This window comes from Ambystoma mexicanum, chromosome 2p (assembly GCF_040938575.1).
Source record: "Ambystoma mexicanum isolate Mex_15411 chromosome 2p, UKY_AmexF1_1, whole genome shotgun sequence".
NCBI classification, from domain to species: Eukaryota; Metazoa; Chordata; class Amphibia; order Caudata; family Ambystomatidae; genus Ambystoma; species Ambystoma mexicanum.
Genome location: NC_090923.1, coordinates 933,905,162 through 933,924,453, shown reverse-complemented (window position 1 = coordinate 933,924,453; position 19,292 = coordinate 933,905,162). Strand labels below are relative to the sequence as shown.

The following is a 19,292-nucleotide window of genomic DNA, read 5'->3' as shown; positions in this document are numbered from 1 at the left end:
AAGTGGAATCTGTTTTCTATATCCTCTCTGACGGCGTGCGGCAAACCTACCGCGAGCCTTGGGATTTTGTATGATTCACGCTAAATCCAGAAACTAGTTGGTATTTGTGATGTTAAGGTAGCGGCTCAGGAAGGGCATCCAAAATGTTGGTGGGACATAACCAGAAATAATCTGCCTACAGTAAAATCTTATGCATTGTGGATTTGAGAGAGAGCCCCCATAGCTTAGGGTTTACTCTAACTACCTGCGCAAAAGGCTCCATTGTAAGCGCAAATAAAAGGGGAAGCGGGAGCATCCCTGATAGGTGCCATAGGTTACTGCTTTATGGGCAGAGAGAGAGTCCCATTTAAGCAAATCCTGGTAATTGGAACAGAGGAAAATGGATCAAACATATGCAATGTATTTCGAGCCAACCCCAAATATCTCAGGGGTTTTGATAATAAACCCCCAAACAACCCTGTCAAACATGTTCTGGGCGTCTAGTGCACTAGGCCGATCTTAGTGCCATTTTGTTTACCTGTGTCCAAAATGTTTATAACCCTGTGAATGTTGTTTTGGGCACTGTGGCCTGGAACAACCCCAGTCTGATACGCTTTTATTAATTTCAGAAGTACCCTTGCGATTCGAGAGGTCCGTCTCTAAGCATATATCGACATTCAGCAGACTAATGGGTTGGTAAGAATCACACTGGTTAGCCGCCTTCCCCAGTTTTAGGAGTAAGGACGTGACAGCTTTCATCATCGTTGGTGATACCCTTTCGTCCACAGGGAACAAATTAAATATGTCGGTCTGCGGGCCCAACAGGTAATTTATGAATGTCTTTTAAAATTGGGAAGTGAACCCATCTGGGCCAGGAGACTTGTTGTTTTTGTAGGCCTTTTATCGACGTTTGAGCATCCTCTCTGAGTTTCAATTCCAACTGTTCCTTAACTGTTAATTTGGGCAGATAAGTTGACATGCAATATTCGTGCTGCCGGGAGGGGATCGAGGGAGTCCCCTTTCAGCAACTCGGAATAATTATCTAGGAGAATGGACATCTTATATTCCTCCCCATATTTGTCAACCCCCTGCTTGTCTCGTGGTGTGAGTGTCCTTTCTCCTGCATCCTGCACTTTTAGGCATATATGCGACTTGCTTTATTTACCTCAGCATTATTATGCAGCTTAGACCTAATTTGGGCCTGGGAGGCTCTGTCTGCCATGTGTGCCTCCATTTTGCTACAGATCACTCTCAAGTCCCTCAGGGGTTTGAGTTTGTTTTTCTACGTATGTCTGTGCTCTTTCACCTGTAAATCATTTACTGTCTGCCTTTAGAGGTCTCTCGTCTTCAAATATTGGGATGATCGTCTGATCAGCTCCCCTCTTGTTACTGCTTAGCAACCTTCCCATAGGAGCCTCCCCTGCTTTGTTTATCTCTGGGGTGGATGTTTTTCTTGGAAACCGTTTGAGATTGCTGCTGACACACGCGCCCTCATAGCTGCATTCCAGAGTATTGGGTCATAAGGAGTCCAGGGTGGGCATCAAGGGGAAGATACTCTAGCAATCCTGACTTTCCCTGTGACTGAGGAATGATCTACTACAAACCCAGGGTTGATCTCTACGTCTGCCAGAAAGGAGATCTATCCTGCAGAAAGCAGTAGCAGATCTGTCGTGGAGTGAGTTCTGTGAAAAATCCCTTTCCTACGGATGTAAGAACCTCCTGGTATCGACCAGTCCCAGCTCAAGCAAAAACTTGGTAATGGTGATGCAGTTCCGAAGTCCCCCGACGAAGGGGGAGCAGACCTTTCACTCCTGGTCCCAGGAACCAAGCTAAAATCTCCCCCACTATCAACTCTCCTTTATTAAATGCGGCTACTAAAGGGAGAAGGTCTAGAAGGAACTGCTGCGGTTTCTAATTCAAGAGTATACGGAGGCCAGGGTGGACAGGATGCTCAAACAGTTTCCCTTGGATGAATATCTGTCTCTTCAGCGTTTTCATTTGTGTGAATGGAATATTCCTGGCTACTAGGATTGCAGTTTTCTGTCCACTGGAGACAAAAGTCGCAGGCGAGACATGGTATCCCCTCCCTTTTCCTTGTGAGAGCCAACTTCACCCTCCCCCTACCTTTATAGGCTGTTTTAAACCATTTCCCCTAATACAAACCATTATAGCACTGGGACCAACCTGTCATTTCACCACTGTAGTACTGAGACAAGGAAGAGCCATGGAGACTGTTGTGAGGGTCAGACATGTCCAAAGTGCTCCACTAATTATGGTCAGGCAATTGGGCCTAAGCACTCACACCTGCAACCTGTCAAATGGTTGCAGGTGTATACAAGGTTGGGCCGACGAGGTGGAAAGAGAGACCAGCAGGAGAGAAGCAGGGACGAGTGTTGTGGGCCTGAGGGGAGAATCCTGTGCAAAAGGAGTCATCTGAGTTTGGTCCTGCTGGACAGCCAGGACGCCAGCAAAGAACCCCAAAGAGCGGTGGAGCCGAGGCTAGGGTGCGCTGTGACAGGACAACAGAGGTGGGAGCCTCATTGGTCTCGTGTCCGCAGCAGGAGCTGCGGACACAGAAGAGATACGAATGCTGCAAGTTACCGGCAGCGTCCGCAGGAAGCAAGCGGCACTGCCGGCAACCCACAGAGAGGAAGGCCAAGAAAACGTGTCGGCGTAGCAGAAGCAAGACAGCAGCTTCCCAGAGGAGATGCAAAGGACCGGTGAGTGGAAAAGAGAGCGCACTCGAACCGAGGTGCTCCTGTGGGCTGTTAGAAAGCCAAATTAAATGCCACTTGAATGAAAGTGCATGTGCAAGATGCAATGACCCCAAAGCAACGGGTTGTAAGGAATAATTCGAACAAGATGAACTATAAGCAGCAGAATAAAAGATCCAAATGATTCCACTTGCACGAGAAATAAGAAAGACATTACTCCTGACAATCTCCTACCCATATTACTCCCTATTCTGAATAATATCGATTCAGATGTTGACCCCACAGTCTTAGTAGATATCTACAACAAGGCTATACTCAAAGCACTGAACACCATTGCCCTTTTAAAATTGCGGAAACCTAAACCTCAGCGTCACCTTAACACCTGGTTCACGCCGCAGTGAAGAGAATTACGCAAAACTAAAAGAACCGCCGAGGCTCACTGGAAAAAAACAACCCACAGCATCCAATAAGATAGAGCTTACCCTAGCCTCTTCCAGTTACAAAGAGGCCATACTGCACGCTAAAAAAAGACACCTACAACAAAAGGATTACACAAGCGGAATCGAACACTAAAGAACTTTTCAAGATTCTGAAAGAACTAGAATCCCCTATTGCCCCCACTGACAAATGTATTACTGACACACTATGGTGCAGCAATATTCAGAAGGCCTTATTAGACGAAATAGCTCGCCTACAAGCCAAAATTAACGCAAAAAAATCCTTATTACTAGCTGACCCTGACTATACACAACTACCTAACAGACCACCCACTTTCAAATCAACTTGTAAACCTTTCAACTTTTCACCCCTTACTATTTGGGAAGTGGAAAACATCATCAGGAAACTCAAACCATCGAACTGCCAAGGTGATGTCTGCCCTGCCCCGATCATCAAAGCGGCCGCGCACGACCTAGCACCTTTCATCACCAACCTCATTAATGCCTCATTTAAATCTGGAATAGTACCTGATAACCTTAAAGACGCCTGGGTCATTCCTCTCCTTAAAAAACCTACTCTTGACCCAGCCAACCCGTCTAACTACAGGCCTATAACGACGGTACCATTCTTATTAAAAATATTAGACAGAGCAGCCTACTTACAAATACAGGCCTACTTAGAATCAAACAACCTCCTAGGACTTAGGCAATCAGGCTTCCGACCAAGACACGGTACGGAAACTGCACTAATAGACCTTACTACTCAGATCCATATCCTGAAAGACAATGGCAAACTCGCACTCCTTCTATTGCTTGACCTGTCAGCAGCTTTCGACTTGGTCAACCACCAAACACTCTGTCACCACTTGAAATCTGCAGCACACTTTTCAGACGCAGCCACGGCCTGGATTAGCTCCTTCCTGGCGAACAGAACCATAAGGGTCTTTTCTGCTACGGATTCTGCTGAACCCTCACCAGTACCTTGTGGAGTCCCGCAAGGCTCTTGCGTGTCCCAGACACTTTACAATATATTCACTAAACCACTCTTTGATATCCTTGACGCTCTGGTTGTCGCGTATACTAATTACGCGGATGACACCCAGATACTCATTCCTATCTCGGGTGATTACGCAACTGACAGTACCACCCTTAATGAAATCTACTCTGTAATACAAGCATGGATGGCACATTATGGACTGTCTCAATGACGAAAAAACTGAGTTAATCATCCTGGGTACTCATGCCAAACTTAAAATCTCAAACCCGCATTCAAAGCCTTTACCATAGATGGTAACCTCATCCCTGTGTCAAATAACACTAAAACTCTTGGTATCTACATTGATGCCACCTTATCCTTCTCCAAACAAACCAATGCAGTAGCTTCCTCAGCCGCATACACCTGCAAGCTGATAACGGCATGTAGACCGTTCATCTCCACACCCAATTGCATTACTCTTGCCAGAGCACTAGTCCTATCCAAATTAGACTACTGCAATGCCCTTTACCTGGGCACTAGTCACAAAAACATCAACAAATTGCAAGTAGTCCAAAACAATGCCATCAGGGCTGCCCTCAACATCCCCAAAAAAGCACACATATCCGAGACCAGACGTAAACTACGCTGGCTCCCAGTCGAGCACAGAATAGCTCTTAAATCATTGGCCCTCATACACAAAGTCAGCGCCAACCTTGCCCTAGCATACCTTACAAACCAACTTACACCCCACACCTCCTCAAGACCACTCAGGGCAGCACAAACTAATACCATGACCATACCACGATTCAAACTTCATAACTCAGGTGGAGCTAGCTTCCCTGTTCAAGCTTCCAAATTATGGAACACTATCCCCGCACCCTTGCGTGCAGAATCCTCATTCAACCTGTTCAAACATAACACGAGGTGCTGGCTTCACAATTTTGACTCCTTGTCAGCCTATCCTCCGGATCCTAGCACGCTAGACTGATGCCGGCACACCATGTAATTTATGTATATTTGTACGCACTTGCAACACTATGTTTGTACCTTCTGTAACGTAACTACTGTTGACTGCTTTTTATTGTAACTGTAACCAGATCTAACTTACGCGCCCATATGCCCCCGGGCCTGGCTGCGCTTTACAAATAAAATAAATGACAAAAAAAAAGAAATGAATATTGAACTAAATGAAAGCTTGTGACAATGCTAAGAACAGATGATACGTTTGTATGAATTACACGTACAGTGAATTCAAAATCAAAGAGTGAATTGTATGAAATACAGTGAAAAGCAAGTATGGAATATTGCTGAAAAGCAATATGGTGACGGAACAAGAGCACCACGAAGTGAACTGTATGAGTAAACATATTGTGGCAAAGTCAAGAGACTGGCAAAGATGAAAACACATTCTGCCAAAGCCAAAAGGCTGGCAAGGAGAAAGCCAAGTGAATGTGAACCAGCACACAGATGCACGTACAGAGGAACATGTGTGAGCATTCTTGCCTAGGGTTACCGGTTGCGTGACCTTTAATGGGTGGACCATTTGGCGACAACTGCACCTAGACCACGGATACCCTATTTGTGAAAGCTACAGAAATATACTGAGAATCAAACGAAGTGTATGAAAGAGATTGCGGAAGTGAAACAGAAGCAAAGCAGTCTGTACGACTTGTCAAGAAACTTGGAGTGTAAAGTTGACCTAGAATTGGTTTTGAACATTGAGAGACTGAGACTGAGACTAAGTACAAGTTGGCAAGCTGAAGTCTTTGGGAAGGGAAACCTGAGACCTTATGAACTTTGTTGCTATCTTGAGGAAAGGAACCTCAAGACCCTTTTTGGAATTGTATTGTCTTGGGGAAGGGAACCCCAAGACTTTGTGGAACTGTCTTGAACTTGGGGAAGGGGAGCTGGAAAGAAACCAGGAGCTTGAAGAAGCTCCGAACCTTATTTGGAACACTATTTATTTTATTGTTGACATCCCTACACATTGTTTAGCTTTAGTTGTGCGGACAAGTATAGGTTCTGGATACAGACAGACTTAAGTTGAAATTACTGACAAAGACTTTCCTTAGTTTCTTTAGGGAGGGAAATCCCACCTTACAATAGGGCAAGCTAGGCCTTCAACCATCCTGACATTTAAGTTAATAAACCATTTATTTTGTAACTTTGAATCTGTTGTCTATGTCTTGTTTCATGTTGCCTTTACCAGAATAGATTGCATTTTAATTTGTGAATTAAGAACCTGGACATTCAGCATTGTAACCTTTAAAGGTAGCGCCTATCGATTAGGAATTATACGTCAACTGAACCCTCTTCCTGCTCGTCCTCTCCTATTCTTAGCCTAATACCTTTTGATTTATCCCTACCAAATACAACCCTTGATAAACATCTTAAACATTGAAATAACCTAGAATGTTTATGGGCTTGGTGTGCTTCACCCACAAACTCAAGACAAAGAACACGATAAAAAGAAAATTATAACAGAAGGCGCAAGTTTAAAATAAAAATGAGCACTCACTAGGGTCTTTCCATCACGGCTAGGGGCCAAGACCCCCTCCCTTTCCCCTTTCATGTTATGATCTGGAAGTACATGGGTTGTAAACAACGGCTATTGGAGGCAAGCACTTGAACTGGCCTCAATGTCTAGTCCCTTGGAGTTCACTGCTGGCTTCATTCTTTGCCAACACTGTCCCAGTTTGAGTTGAGTGTGCATGAACAGCCCCACCTGTATTTGATCAATTTAAAACAAAACCAGTCTGTCATTTCCCATTTTCTCTTGAGGAACGTGCCGCTGATAAATCTTGGAACAATTAATATGGCAACCTCGGAACTGATTAATTGGGAGCACCCTTGCCTCTTTCATTATTTTCTCCTTTATTGTAAAGAAATGGACTCCCGTGATGACTTCAGGAGTCCAGTTTGATCGAGTAGAGCTATGCTTTGGGATCCAATGTGTCCTGTACAAAATCATCTCTGCTTCGTCAGGAAGCTTCAGCAGTTAGCGAAACAGATCCTGGACGAAGGCCTGGAGTTCGACAGTTGGCACATGATTTGATATCCCACGGATGCAAATATTGTTACACCATGATTTGTTCTCACTGCCTTCCTGTGTCTGCTGATGGCTCAAGATTTGAGAGTAAAGGGCCTGAAGCTGCCCCACTAGTTCTGCCAGCTCATGGTATTGATCACACAGGGTGTCTTCCATCTCCTAAATCCGCTTTTCTGCATCCAATACCTGCTTGTCCAACATGGTCATTTTTTGTGTAAGTTATGTCATGCTTCCCTGAATTTCCTTTTTTTATCTCTTGAGTGTGGCTGGACAAGATTGCTTTTCGTCGCTGCTGTATTCAAGTCATCTGACAGTGGATTGTGGTGTACCTGCACAGTTGCTGTTAACCTCCTGTCCCTCTAAACCTCTCAACTTCTGTACTGTGCTTTATGGATTGTCTTTTGTGTTTTTGTCCCAGCGCCCCGATGCTCACAGGCTTTCGGCGGTTAAATACATAAATAAAATAACCCCCTTTTTTTATCTTGTCTTGGGTGCCCATCATTGTAATTATATCTCCCCTTTTCAGGGACTTAGCAGCGACCTGCCTCAGGAAGCCATTGGCCCCTTCCACTCCTTTGAAGGCCAGCTCACAGCTCTGCCTTACCCGCGCTGCCTCTATTCAGATTATTCATTCTCCAGCTCATCTCACTCCATCAGGCCAGCAACTGGGTTGGTGCCATCTTGGGCCGGGTCACGTGTGCCTTGTTGCAGCCGGTTTGTGGACTTCGGCATCAGCATGATCACAGGGGTCCAAGTCCTCCCAGTGCGACCTCTGCATTGATCGCATTGATCCCTGGAGACTTGGGCAGGGTCGAGGCCCCAATGTCCATCTGAGCCAACTGAGATGCAACCCACATGACAGTTGGTGTGGCCACGTCCCCCGACACCTCAAGTTTAGACATACACACAGCGCACTGTTTGTTACTCTCCAGAGTCAAATCATTAGCCAATAGCTAGTGCAAATTTCTGCACCATGGTAAATTGGAAGGAAAGACGAAAAGATGCCACAAAATGCTAATTTGCTAATAACCGTTGGGAAGAGAGAATTCACTCTAGGCAAGATAAAATTATTTTTTTTTTCTTTTTGCACATGTGGAGAACTGGCATTTGTGGCAATGGACAAGTGACGTTTATGCCTGGCCAGTGACTTACAACGTAAAGTATATAGACTGCAATACCTTCAATTATGCCTTTGCATGCTACATTAGTCATTAGGCTGGGAGCAAGCAGACCATTAAATTGATATGAGAAGACACTGAAAAATCATAGGTACTCAAGGAGGTTGATATGTCTTATCCCAAATTTTAAAAATAAGTAATTATCTGTTCAAATCCAAACATTAGTGGAAAGTCATCTGCTTCAGAGCCAAAAGGTCATCCTTGTTTGTTTAAAATAAATAGCCATCATATACGTTTTTTACCAATTTGTATTTAACTTCAGAATCCGTAGGCTCCCAAACCTGTTTCTGCAGGAGTGCTGAAGGAAATGTGGGGAATTAGGCTAATTATTACCCAAATAATGCCCAAAATTCTAACTCTTCTGTTGGTGTTCTACAGCATTTATCTGTTATCTCTGCCTTTTTCCTTGGGATCTGGGAGCAATCCTTCTAGCACTGCCTAGGAAGTGGGTGTACCTGCTCAACTTCGCTAGGGGCAAGTTGTTGGGAAAGATTTCCGTTGGCAGCAATTTTCCCTACAGTTGTGGACCCCCCAAACATTTTGCTTTTGTTTGGCTGACCTAACCTGACTTTTTCCAGTGGGGCAAAGCCTTCAGCTGTGCTCCTTTTTTGGCTTTTTCTCATCTGTTATGGGGAAACTGACACGCCCTTCAGACTGTCACTACTGGGAAACTATGTTTCCCTTAGTCTTTGACTATGTTGCCATTTCTTGGTAACTTTTTATCCATGTGCCAAGTACCTTACAGTACCCCGCGTGGGGCTCCTTTTGTTTTATGGCCCTAGACACCCTCTATGGATTTTCTGGTGATTGTGCAAGTGTGCCTAGGACAAACTGGTGGCAGCAGTTTACTTTCATAGTATTTTTACTTCTTTTTAATGAACCATATCGTGTTTACCGTGTTCGGCTCTGGACTGTGGCCAGTGCCGAAAATGGCCATGCCACAAAGTCTTTTGTTCTGTTCTTTGGCCATTTTGTCCCTTTGCCTTCCCCCAGGTCGAGAAGACCCGAGAATTCCTTATTTGGGCATGCAGCCGCCCGCAAAAACTGCAGCTTTTGCGGACTCCTGCATGTCGCGTGTGCTATTGCCCAGGAAGAGGATTGGCATTGTCTGGTCCCAATCCACGCTACTGGTGCCAGTATGTCTGGTATGCCTGAATGACTGGAACCACCATAGGGTGTGATTGGCCCACACCTGGCATGCATGCAAGAGAGCAGATCTTCCATTGGTTATCCCAAATTTGAGCACAAACTGAATCTTGGTTTAGATAAGGTGCTCTGCATCCATTCCAGGTCAATCAACTGAAGTTCTCTCCGAACTACAGAATGAGCCAAGTATCCTGAAACGCTAACGCAGACCCGTGCAACCGCTAGAGACCTGCTGGAAGGTTTGGCACCCTGAACCCGCTGTTGACCCGTCAGAACCCTGCTTTTGTATCGATCACAGAAGGCCTGCAAGGGCGCTTCAACCCTTTGGAGTAGTAGGATCTACTCTCAGAACCTCCTGATTACCCCCCGAAAGAGCCTCATCAGAAGTGTTCCTGGCCATCCAGCAAATTGAGCAGCTCGAACTTGGGGAACCGCCTAGGAGAACCGCCATCCAGAGTTGACACCTGAGATTTGGGGAATTGCTAGCCTGTGGTCCTGGGGCTCATCTGGGTCGCGATTTAGGAGAGTGCGCCACGCCACAAGCATTTGCGGTCCCTGTGTCGCACTGCTGTGGTGACGGTCGTTGTAGGAGCCTTGCCTGCCTGTCCCCCTGTCCCCTGAGACGTGCTGCACTGGAACTGTCCTCTTTTCTTCATCATGAGCTGAAAAAAGGCTACTGTCCCGCCATGGACAATCATCCTGCAGCGGCTGAGACCTGCAGCGACGTGCTGCAGGGATTGAACCTACCAATGACCTGGCCTAGACTGGCAAAGTTTGGCCCGGACTGTGTCGAGGGTCGGTGAGTACTTGCATCACTTACCGGTGGCCCCCTGGCACATCCATTGTTCTTTATGCACGAGAATCCCTAGAAAGATAATCGCCTTAGCTGGGCTAGCCCGCACTCCTAGCTATTCCCAAATCTCAAAGGTCACTCTGCCTGCTAGGGTAGACCCTCCTCGAATAGTGGGCCACTGTTCTTCATCACCTCAAGCCCCTTCCTGAACTGATTCAGCTCCCTGAAGAGGACCATCTTTCTCGCATTACGCACGACTGCACGTTTTTAACACACTACTGTACTTTGAGCACAAGGCTCCCCACTTCGTAGGGCTTGATTGCTTAAGTTGGGGATTGGTTCTGAAGAACTGCCTAATGCTATATTAGTGTTAACCTACCCTTCTGTTACATGTTGTGGCTGTGTTTTCCCTTTTACTGCATTAGGCAAAACATAACTGTATATATGTTAAATAGTGAAAGGCGAGTGTGGTAACTTTCCTATATTACTGTGGTACATTTGTGTTTAATTATTAAGGCCTATAATACATGTTTATGTATTTTTGATATACACTTTTCTAAGCGTATTCTGTGGAGTTTTATTTTGTGTGTTTGTGAACTTCTGATCACTCTCTCCCCTCCTGAGACTTGGTCTTGACCGCCTGGCAAGCTATCGTGATTGGTCTAGCTTGTCCAGAAGGTTCCCCCGTTCCACCAAACTAGGGTGGCCTCCTAAACCTCTGCCCACCAGGTCAGAGTTGAGAATTCCATCTTAACACAGGCTGAAGCCTTCGCTTTTATTTCCAGCAAAACATGTGATTGGCAGCTAGGGTCCCAGGTAAGATTTTGACATTGGCGTATTTTACTCACTGTTTTTTAAAGATTGGGAAATTATTTGTAATGCAATAAAAAAGTAATTTGCATCTTCAGTTGGGGTGGTTTTTGGTTAGAAAAACACATCCTTTTGTAAACCATACTTCTTTTCACTTAATAAATCATGCAGATTTAAAGATGCATTTTATCTTAAAGTTCATCTTCAAATCAGGAAATAATAACACTATAACACCTACCTGTGACTGTGCTGGTATCACCGGTCTCAACATGCCTCTGTGAACCTTTATGGGTGTTAGAAGGGGAAATGCTCCTTACAGCATGTATTTATTTTTTTGCTGTACTGTTTTGGTAGTATTTTCACTTTCTGTTTGTGTTTGTTGGGAGTATGAGGCTATTTTCAGGGAGTCAAAGGTGGTAGATCTGTCCGTTACAGGTAGTTTTGTCTGCAGCTTCTAGGCCGACCAGAGGCTCTGTGTACAAACCTTTGACTATTTAAGGTTTGGAACATTCTGGCCTTGGAAAGTGATAACTAATATACTGGACCCGGGGCCACCCGGGGGGGAGAAATTCAAGTTGCAAGCTACTAGCCAACCATTAAAAAGTTTTTCGCAACCTCCATTGTATACATACACAGAGCACACCAATTCCTACTAGCCAAGATTCAAACATCACTAGCCAATGGCTAGTGACAAGTGCACATTTTCCACCCTGCTGAACCAATGGTACAAATTAAGCAAATCTTAGCAACTATTGCTGGACTACTTGGCCAAGGATGATGGGTAACTCTTGCGAGGTATGTCTTTGAATGCGGAATTTATTTGGCCTCCAATCATTAGGAACAGAGTAATAGAGGTAATTTTAAACTCCTTATTGCTGTAAGTGGGTTTAGACGTCCTCTATCAATAATTCATTGAGATTTATGCCGATTGCAATCTAATTGCCTGAACAGTCTTTTTATTTTATGCTACTCATATATATTTTCTTTGGCAGTGGTTAATACATTAAGGTGGTGAGGGGGCTGCAGTTAGTGGCACCAACTCCTTTTATTTTTTTGAGGATTGTATGCTGATTTTTAGTCCACGATCACTACCAGGGGCCGGAAAGAAAAGCTTTGTTAGTTTTTAATTCGTTTTTTCTTTTGCCTCCTCTGAGTATAGCCTACTGAACCATACCATGCTGTACTTTTATGGAAATTTCAATTAAAATTGATTGAGACTATTTTGGTTTAAGTTTCTTTGTTGTCTTAGTTCTCTCTTGCTGCCACACTGTTTTTTCTGCTCTCTCGTACTGCTTGGCCACCTCTGACATCGAGAGGTTGAACAGAAGTTGATACATCAAAGGAAAGGTTATCCAGATGCTTCTTGTGATGCAATTTGATATCTGATAAAAGCCATTTGCTGTATTTCGAAACTTAGCTGGCTTTGTCTTTACATTTTTAGGTTAAATATCGATGGACTGCTTGTGTACTTCCCATATGATTACATCTATCCAGAGCAGTACTCGTACATGCTGGAGCTCAAGAGGACACTTGATGCAAAGGTAATTAATAAGAGAGGAAAGTAGGTTTTGCAGATGGGAAGAACCTATGGAGAAGTGTGGCAAGGAAGTGGTAACTCCCATCCACTAACAGTGTTTCAACACCAAATCTGTATTGCCTAAAGTGGCATTGCTATTTTGACACAATGGCAACCATTCTTCTGCAAATAATTGACTATACCATACCCTTCCTTTTAGAGCATGCCTTCCTCTAGAGAAAGCAAGACTTGGTAAATTATTTTTTTGAAGATCATTTAGACTAGATGTTAAGATATTTAATATTCCTATTGATAAAGAGTTGTCCGCTTTTATTGGAATTCAACACTGTGACTTTAGGTTGTGCAAAGATCATGGATGTGTGCGATCACAGCACCAAATAATGTTACCAGATTGGCTGGAATGTGCAGGTCTGATCTACCCCTGCTTGAAAATAGCTTTATCATCAACTAATAATAGTCATCCTACCACCACATTTTTCAGCACAGCACAGTGGAGAAAGTAGTATCTGCAAATGGCGAGCGACCCTCCCCCGCCCCCTCCGTCCCTGAGCTTTCAGCTTCATATGCACATCCTTCATTTCTATAGGTGCCAGGTTTTAGAGCTCACATTCAGGTTTCTTGCAATAGAGCCACAGTCCTGTTTAACTGTAGCTACTACCAGAGAATGCAGCATGTCATGGCATGCCTTTCTGCCAATTACTTTGTTTTGTAAGTGGGGATGTCAGTCACATTGACTTAATATTGCCCTTCCTCCTAGAGCATTCCTGCTGTGCACGTCTCCTGACAATCACCCAGATTGTCTCTCAGCCAGAGCCATTTACATGGGCACATTCATCCTGCTGACTAACCAGACCAAGTGTTTGACAAACATCTCTCATCTCTTAACCGGTCTCATTTCTGTATAGTCACATTTATTCTGTTACTTAAATCAGTTGTTGCATAACCTGACTTGTTTTAGATGGAATTCATGTATGTTGTCTACTTACATTACCTGTTGATAGCCACATATTTGCATAGCCATACTTGTTTTACTACATCCAATCAATTGATGTATAACCAGACCTGTACTGCATATCCACATTTATTCTTATACTTAATCTGATTATTGCACAGCTGGACACCCTTTACATAGCCAGATTTACTTTGGTGGCTACATAGATTGATTGTTGCATATCCAAAATGGTCATCTCTTTGTTAGCCTGACTCAGTCTCCCATGGCAAGATTTATTTTGTCAATCAAATCAATCTTCGCATAACCAGACTTGTTTTTTACATAGCCTGATTGTTCTTTTACTTAATCGGATTAACTGTTTCATAGATAGTGTTTTGCATAGCCAGATTTGCTTTCATGTCAGATTTAATTGTTGCATGTGTTTCTGCATTGCCTAATTGTTTTTATTGTCGCACGCTTTGCAGTACCAAATTTACTGGTCAATATTAATCCACGTTAATTGTTGCATAATGAGCTTAATTAGATTGCTGGATTTACTCAGTATTTCAAGTCAATTGTGGGATAGTCAGCTTTATTTTGCATAGGCTCATTCATGTTTACTGCATACTCTGAAGAATTGTTGCTTAGCCAGACTTATTTTGATTTATTGTGTTACTTAATCTGATTAACAGTTGCATACTTACATTTGACTTTCACAGCTAGACTTCTGGAGTTTGTTGCTTCGCCTCACTTATTTTGCTTAGTCTGTTTTTACTCCGACATAATCGGATTAATCTTTTTCTCTCTGGTTAATTGTTGCTTAGCCAGACTTATTTTGATTTATTGTGTTACTTAATCTGATTAACAGTTGCATACTTACATTTGACTTTCACAGCTAGACTTCTGGAGTTTGTTGCTTCGCCTCACTTATTTTGCTTAGTCTGTTTTTACTCCGACATAATCGGATTAATCTTTTTCTCTCTGGTTAATTGTTGCTTAGCCAGATTTGTTTGGCACAATCAGATCTACTTTAATGGTTACTCTGATTAATTGATACATAGCAAGACTTTATATGCATAGCCCAAACTACTTTCTTAAACTAATTGTTCCACAGCCAGACCTGTTCACATAGCTATATTTATCTTATCGTTTATTTAAATTAATTGGTGCATAGCCTGGCTCTGTTTGAATGCCAGATCCATTCATTGTACATTTGTATTTGTTGCATAGCCAGATGCATTATGGTTTGAGCAAGTTCTTTTAGGTATTGCTCAATCTCATCTATTTCATGACTGGATCAGCACCCTGACACCACACCAAGGGTCTTCAGCCTCAGCTTCCTTACCTCATCTCGCTACATCCTTTGTTGCCCGCACTTCAATCTCTTGCCCAACCATCCCTCTCCTAGTCTCATCTTTACATTTCTATCACTGCCTGCTGCCTTGAGACCCACCTAAACTATAGTTTGAAGGTAAGTGCAACAACCCATTCATGAAACCTCACACACCATCTTGTGTTACACAATTCCTCTACCCACAAGCACTCCTGACACAGCAAATCTGCATCATGCAGTATCCAAGCGGAAGACAGAAGTAGGAAAGCAAAGCAGTCTGCTTAACTCCCCAGTTGATACTGGAGGCAACCACATTCTTTCCCCACAAGATCCCCAACAGCCTTCATATCTGTATTGTATTTTATTGTTATTGTTTAAAGCACAAAACTAGCTTGAGAGCAGCAGAGTGCTGTACAGAGTGTGGGTAGCCAACATTTGGGCTGCCATCTTTAAAAAGTAGCGCAGTACTGTAAGGTCTATGTGCCGGTATGTGCGCCTTTTTAATTAGTCCTTAGCCAGGTGTTTTGAAAGAGCCATGTTTTGAGGGATTTGTGAAATTGGAGAATTGTGGGGGCATTCCAGGCCGACACCAGGATTGAGTTCCAGAGCGGGGGTGCATGAAGGATTTTTTTGCGGGTCCTCCCTGTGAGGGGTCAGTAATGTGAGGCGGACCACTTGCTGGTGCTTTTCTCAGAATTAAGCATTTCTGTTAAAGAACAAGGTTTCAAATAAATCCTACTATCAGAGAATTCCCTACTTAGTCTAAAGGCTAAGGGAATTTATTTAAATGTATAGAGCGTCCAATCAGCCCTTAGGCATTGAGGCGCTGTTACATGTGATGAGCTTAGTTACATGAGGCATGTGAATGGCATTTGGAATCAATGCAAACATAATACATACATTACATATATTACAGGCAGGCATATTGATAGCGTTGTATACAGAAAGCACATAGTCGGGACTAGGTGAGGAGTAGAGTCTTGAAAGCTTTGTGGAAGACTATTTGGGAGGTTTCAGCTCTTAGGGACGCTGAACGGGCATTCTGTTGCAGGGCTGCTAAGTAGGGGAAACTGGCACCTCCTCCTCTGAATCGCTTGATTTTGGGCACTGTGAGCATGTTAGAGTAAGGTGTTCTAGTTGGTCTGGAGGATGCAGCTCTGTGTATTCTTTGGGACAGGTAGAGGGGGGCCGTTTGGTTGACACATTTGTGGGTTAGAGCGAGAGTTTTAAAGAGGACACACTCTTTGATGGGTAGCCAGTGAGCCTGTTTCCTGGCGGCAGTTATATGTTCCCTTGTAGGGATGCCTATGGCTGCATGGCGGGTGCTGTTTGTATTATCTGCAGCTTCTCCATATTTTTTACCAACGTGCCCACAAAAAGGGCATTACAGTAGTCGAGTCTTGACCCTGTTATAGCTCTGGCAATAGTAAGGCAATTGTACTTGGATAGGAATGGTCTGGCTGCATTTAGTAGTTTGGCGTGGTATGCTGTGCCAGAAGCGATGGCATTAACTTGCCTAGTCATAGAGAGGTTTGAGTCTAGGTATACTCCAAGTGTTTATACTGTTTTAGAGACTGAGATTTTGATGTTATCAATAGTGAAATGGCTGATCTGGTTTTAAGTTTCTTTAGAGTTTCAGTGGACCCAATCAGGAGAAGCTCAGCCTTCTCACTGTTGAGGCATAACCCGTTCACGGCAATCCAAGCTTGGATGGTTGTGGATACCATGTTGAGGGCTCCGGAGTCGGATTCATAGTCACCCGTTAATGGAAGGAGGACTTGTGTGTCGTCCGCGTAATTGGTGTAGGAGATACCTAATGAGTACAAGATGTGAAAGAGGGGTCTGGTGAATATGTTGTAAAGGGTGGGCGAAATGCAGAAACATTGTGGAACTCTGCATAGGATGATGGTAGGGCAGGCAGAGGCTAGGTCGGAAAAAACGTGCATGGTCCTACCTTGCAGGAATGATGTGATCCAGGAGGTTGCGTTGGGTGAGAAGTTGGCTGTTTATGTCAGGTGATGGCAGACGACATTGTGATGAACAAGATCAAATGCTGCGGATAGGTCTAAGAGTAGAAGTAAAGCAGGTTTACCAGAGTCCCTTGTGTCATCCATTTGATTTTTCAGATCAAGTAGAGCTGTTTCTGTGCCATGCCCCTGGCGAAACCCACATTGACGCAGCCCCAGGAGTCTGTTCCCAATGAATTGTTGCACTTGTACGTAGGCTTCCTTGTCAAGTATTTTCAGCAGGAACAGGACAGTGGTTATGGGCCTATAGTTGTTAGGTGACGCAGCGTCCAAGGTGGTTTTTTAGGGCGATCCCAGGCTTCTTTGAGGCAGGAAGGTACATGTCCAGTGGTGAAGGATGTGTTAACGAAAGCCGTCAGAATAGGGGAGAGAGTGCTGGCACATTCTTTGATAATAGCCGCGGGGCAGGAATGACTCCTAACGTGAACAAACTGGCCCTCAGACTAAACATTCACAGTGAATTATGAACAACATAAAAGAGTGAATAACAAACAGCCAGTAATTTGGATGACCTTCATCTTTCCTGGGTAAATCCCCCCCAGGATTATTCAAAGTCAATTTCCCCAAATGTTAAAAAAAGAAAAATAAAGTCTTGAACCAGTTCTTGTACGTTCCAAACAAAACAAAAGTTCACCAAACAGAAATCCACTGGTATCAGTTCTTCAGCTTTCAGTTGAAAGGATCCCCTTCCAATTCCAGCCAAGAAAATAGCACCAATGGTAATCCTAGATGTCTCCCTTCCAAGATTGCTTTGCCACGGTTAAAAGAATAGATTAGCAACTTCTCCTTCTACAGCTTTACAAGTGTTTATAACCTCTGCAGTACATTTGGCATAATTGTCAGGATGCTTCTTCTTGGGTTGTTGCTTTCCTCTTGACACCCATCCTTCTTCTACTGTTACCGTGGGAACAAACTCCTTGTTCCCACAGTATGCCACTACTTCAACCAACTTCAATGTGACATCCACTGACTGTATTATACACAACCACAGTTCTGGTATTTCTACTTAATCTTTTGTACTTCAGCATTGTTAGGTATTTTAAAGAAAAGACACTTGGACCTCGGCAGGTAGGCAAGGCACTCTTCTTTCCTATGCTCCATGAAATGGGCAGCATCTTTGCCTCTTCCTTCTGAATAACCTGCCTCTGCTTCCAGACCAACTTTCTCTGAACTTCAATCGGCATTGCAGGTTATTTGCTCAATCTTCTTACAAGCACTCAGCGCCCTTCCCCAGATTTGTTCACACCTTCTTGGTTCCAGTTGCTACCTTGCCACACTTCCAACTTCAGATAACAATGCCACACTTGTATCGGAGGACACTGGACCTTTAACAACTTCATCAGTTAGGTGGATTGGTTTAAACCGGGTTTGCTTCGCTATAGAAAGGGTTTGCATCTTGGCTTGGTTAATACTTGTTCTTCTTGTTAATAAAACAACTTCTGGGTTTAAAGAATACTTCCTCTTAGTGTTACAATGTTCAGTCTTCAAAGAACAGATTTAGGCACTTGCAACCACTCTTTAAGTTAGACCTTTAGCCTTAAGTATCTGTAAGTGTTTGTATTCCCACGTACTAATGCAGATACACTGTCTACTCCGGTCACAATTGGCCACACCCGACCTCCGTTTGATGTCGTAAGATCTTGTAACAATTGTGAAAGTCAACGTCAGGGTTTTCGGAGTAATTTAGAAAAGCAGTCCCCCTTTTATTGGAGACACGCGACCACTCTGGTAACCAAAGAGTTCAACAATGGGAAATTAACTGCTTCTCTTCATATGTGAGCACTATAACTTTTACTAGAAGTGTGCGTGATACATTTCCATTGTAAAGAATAGCTTTCACAATGACAAACAGTTTATACTTGCTTCTACAGGTAAAAGTTACCGGCATGGGTTTCTGAGAGAACCTCAACGCCAAGCTTCACTCACTGGCTCCGGTTACGGGCTGCTTGAACTTCCCGACTTCTTCCTCTTCGAATATGGCTTTGGGCACACTTGGGACCCACACCCACACCCAGCACTGTTGTCTCAGGTCCAGCCACGCCACCTGGGAGTCTCCTTCACTCCTCTGTCCCTCAGCTTGCTTCTTGTTACGGCCCCTGGTTTCAGCACGGTCACGGCTCTGCAATTACAGCCACTAGGCACACCTGGGAAGACTTTCACTCTTAGCACGTCTCTCTCAGTGCAGCCACGGCAAGGCAGGATTTGTGAACACAGGACCCTCTAAGAACTTGCGGGAGAAATCTGCTTTCTCCACGTCCCGTCGTCCCTTAAGTATTCACACTTGAACTGCCAGCCTTGTGCTCTTCTGCTACGACTTCCAGCTCCTGCTCCAGCTCCTTTCTTATTCTCCCTCCTGCTGCAGCCTTTTGTGCCGTATAGGTA

General features: G+C 44.0%; 1 protein-coding gene across 2 annotated transcripts in view; it reads left to right on the top strand.

Annotated features, from left to right (window-relative positions):
- Positions 1-19,292, top strand: part of ERCC2 (ERCC excision repair 2, TFIIH core complex helicase subunit) — a 1,037,455-nt gene that overhangs the window by 29,562 nt on the left and 988,601 nt on the right. For both annotated transcript variants that reach the window (XM_069644679.1, XM_069644680.1), the window contains exon 2: positions 12,524-12,623. In XM_069644679.1, coding sequence (XP_069500780.1) covers positions 12,524-12,623 — 100 coding nt within the window. The remainder of the gene's footprint in view (positions 1-12,523; positions 12,624-19,292) is intronic.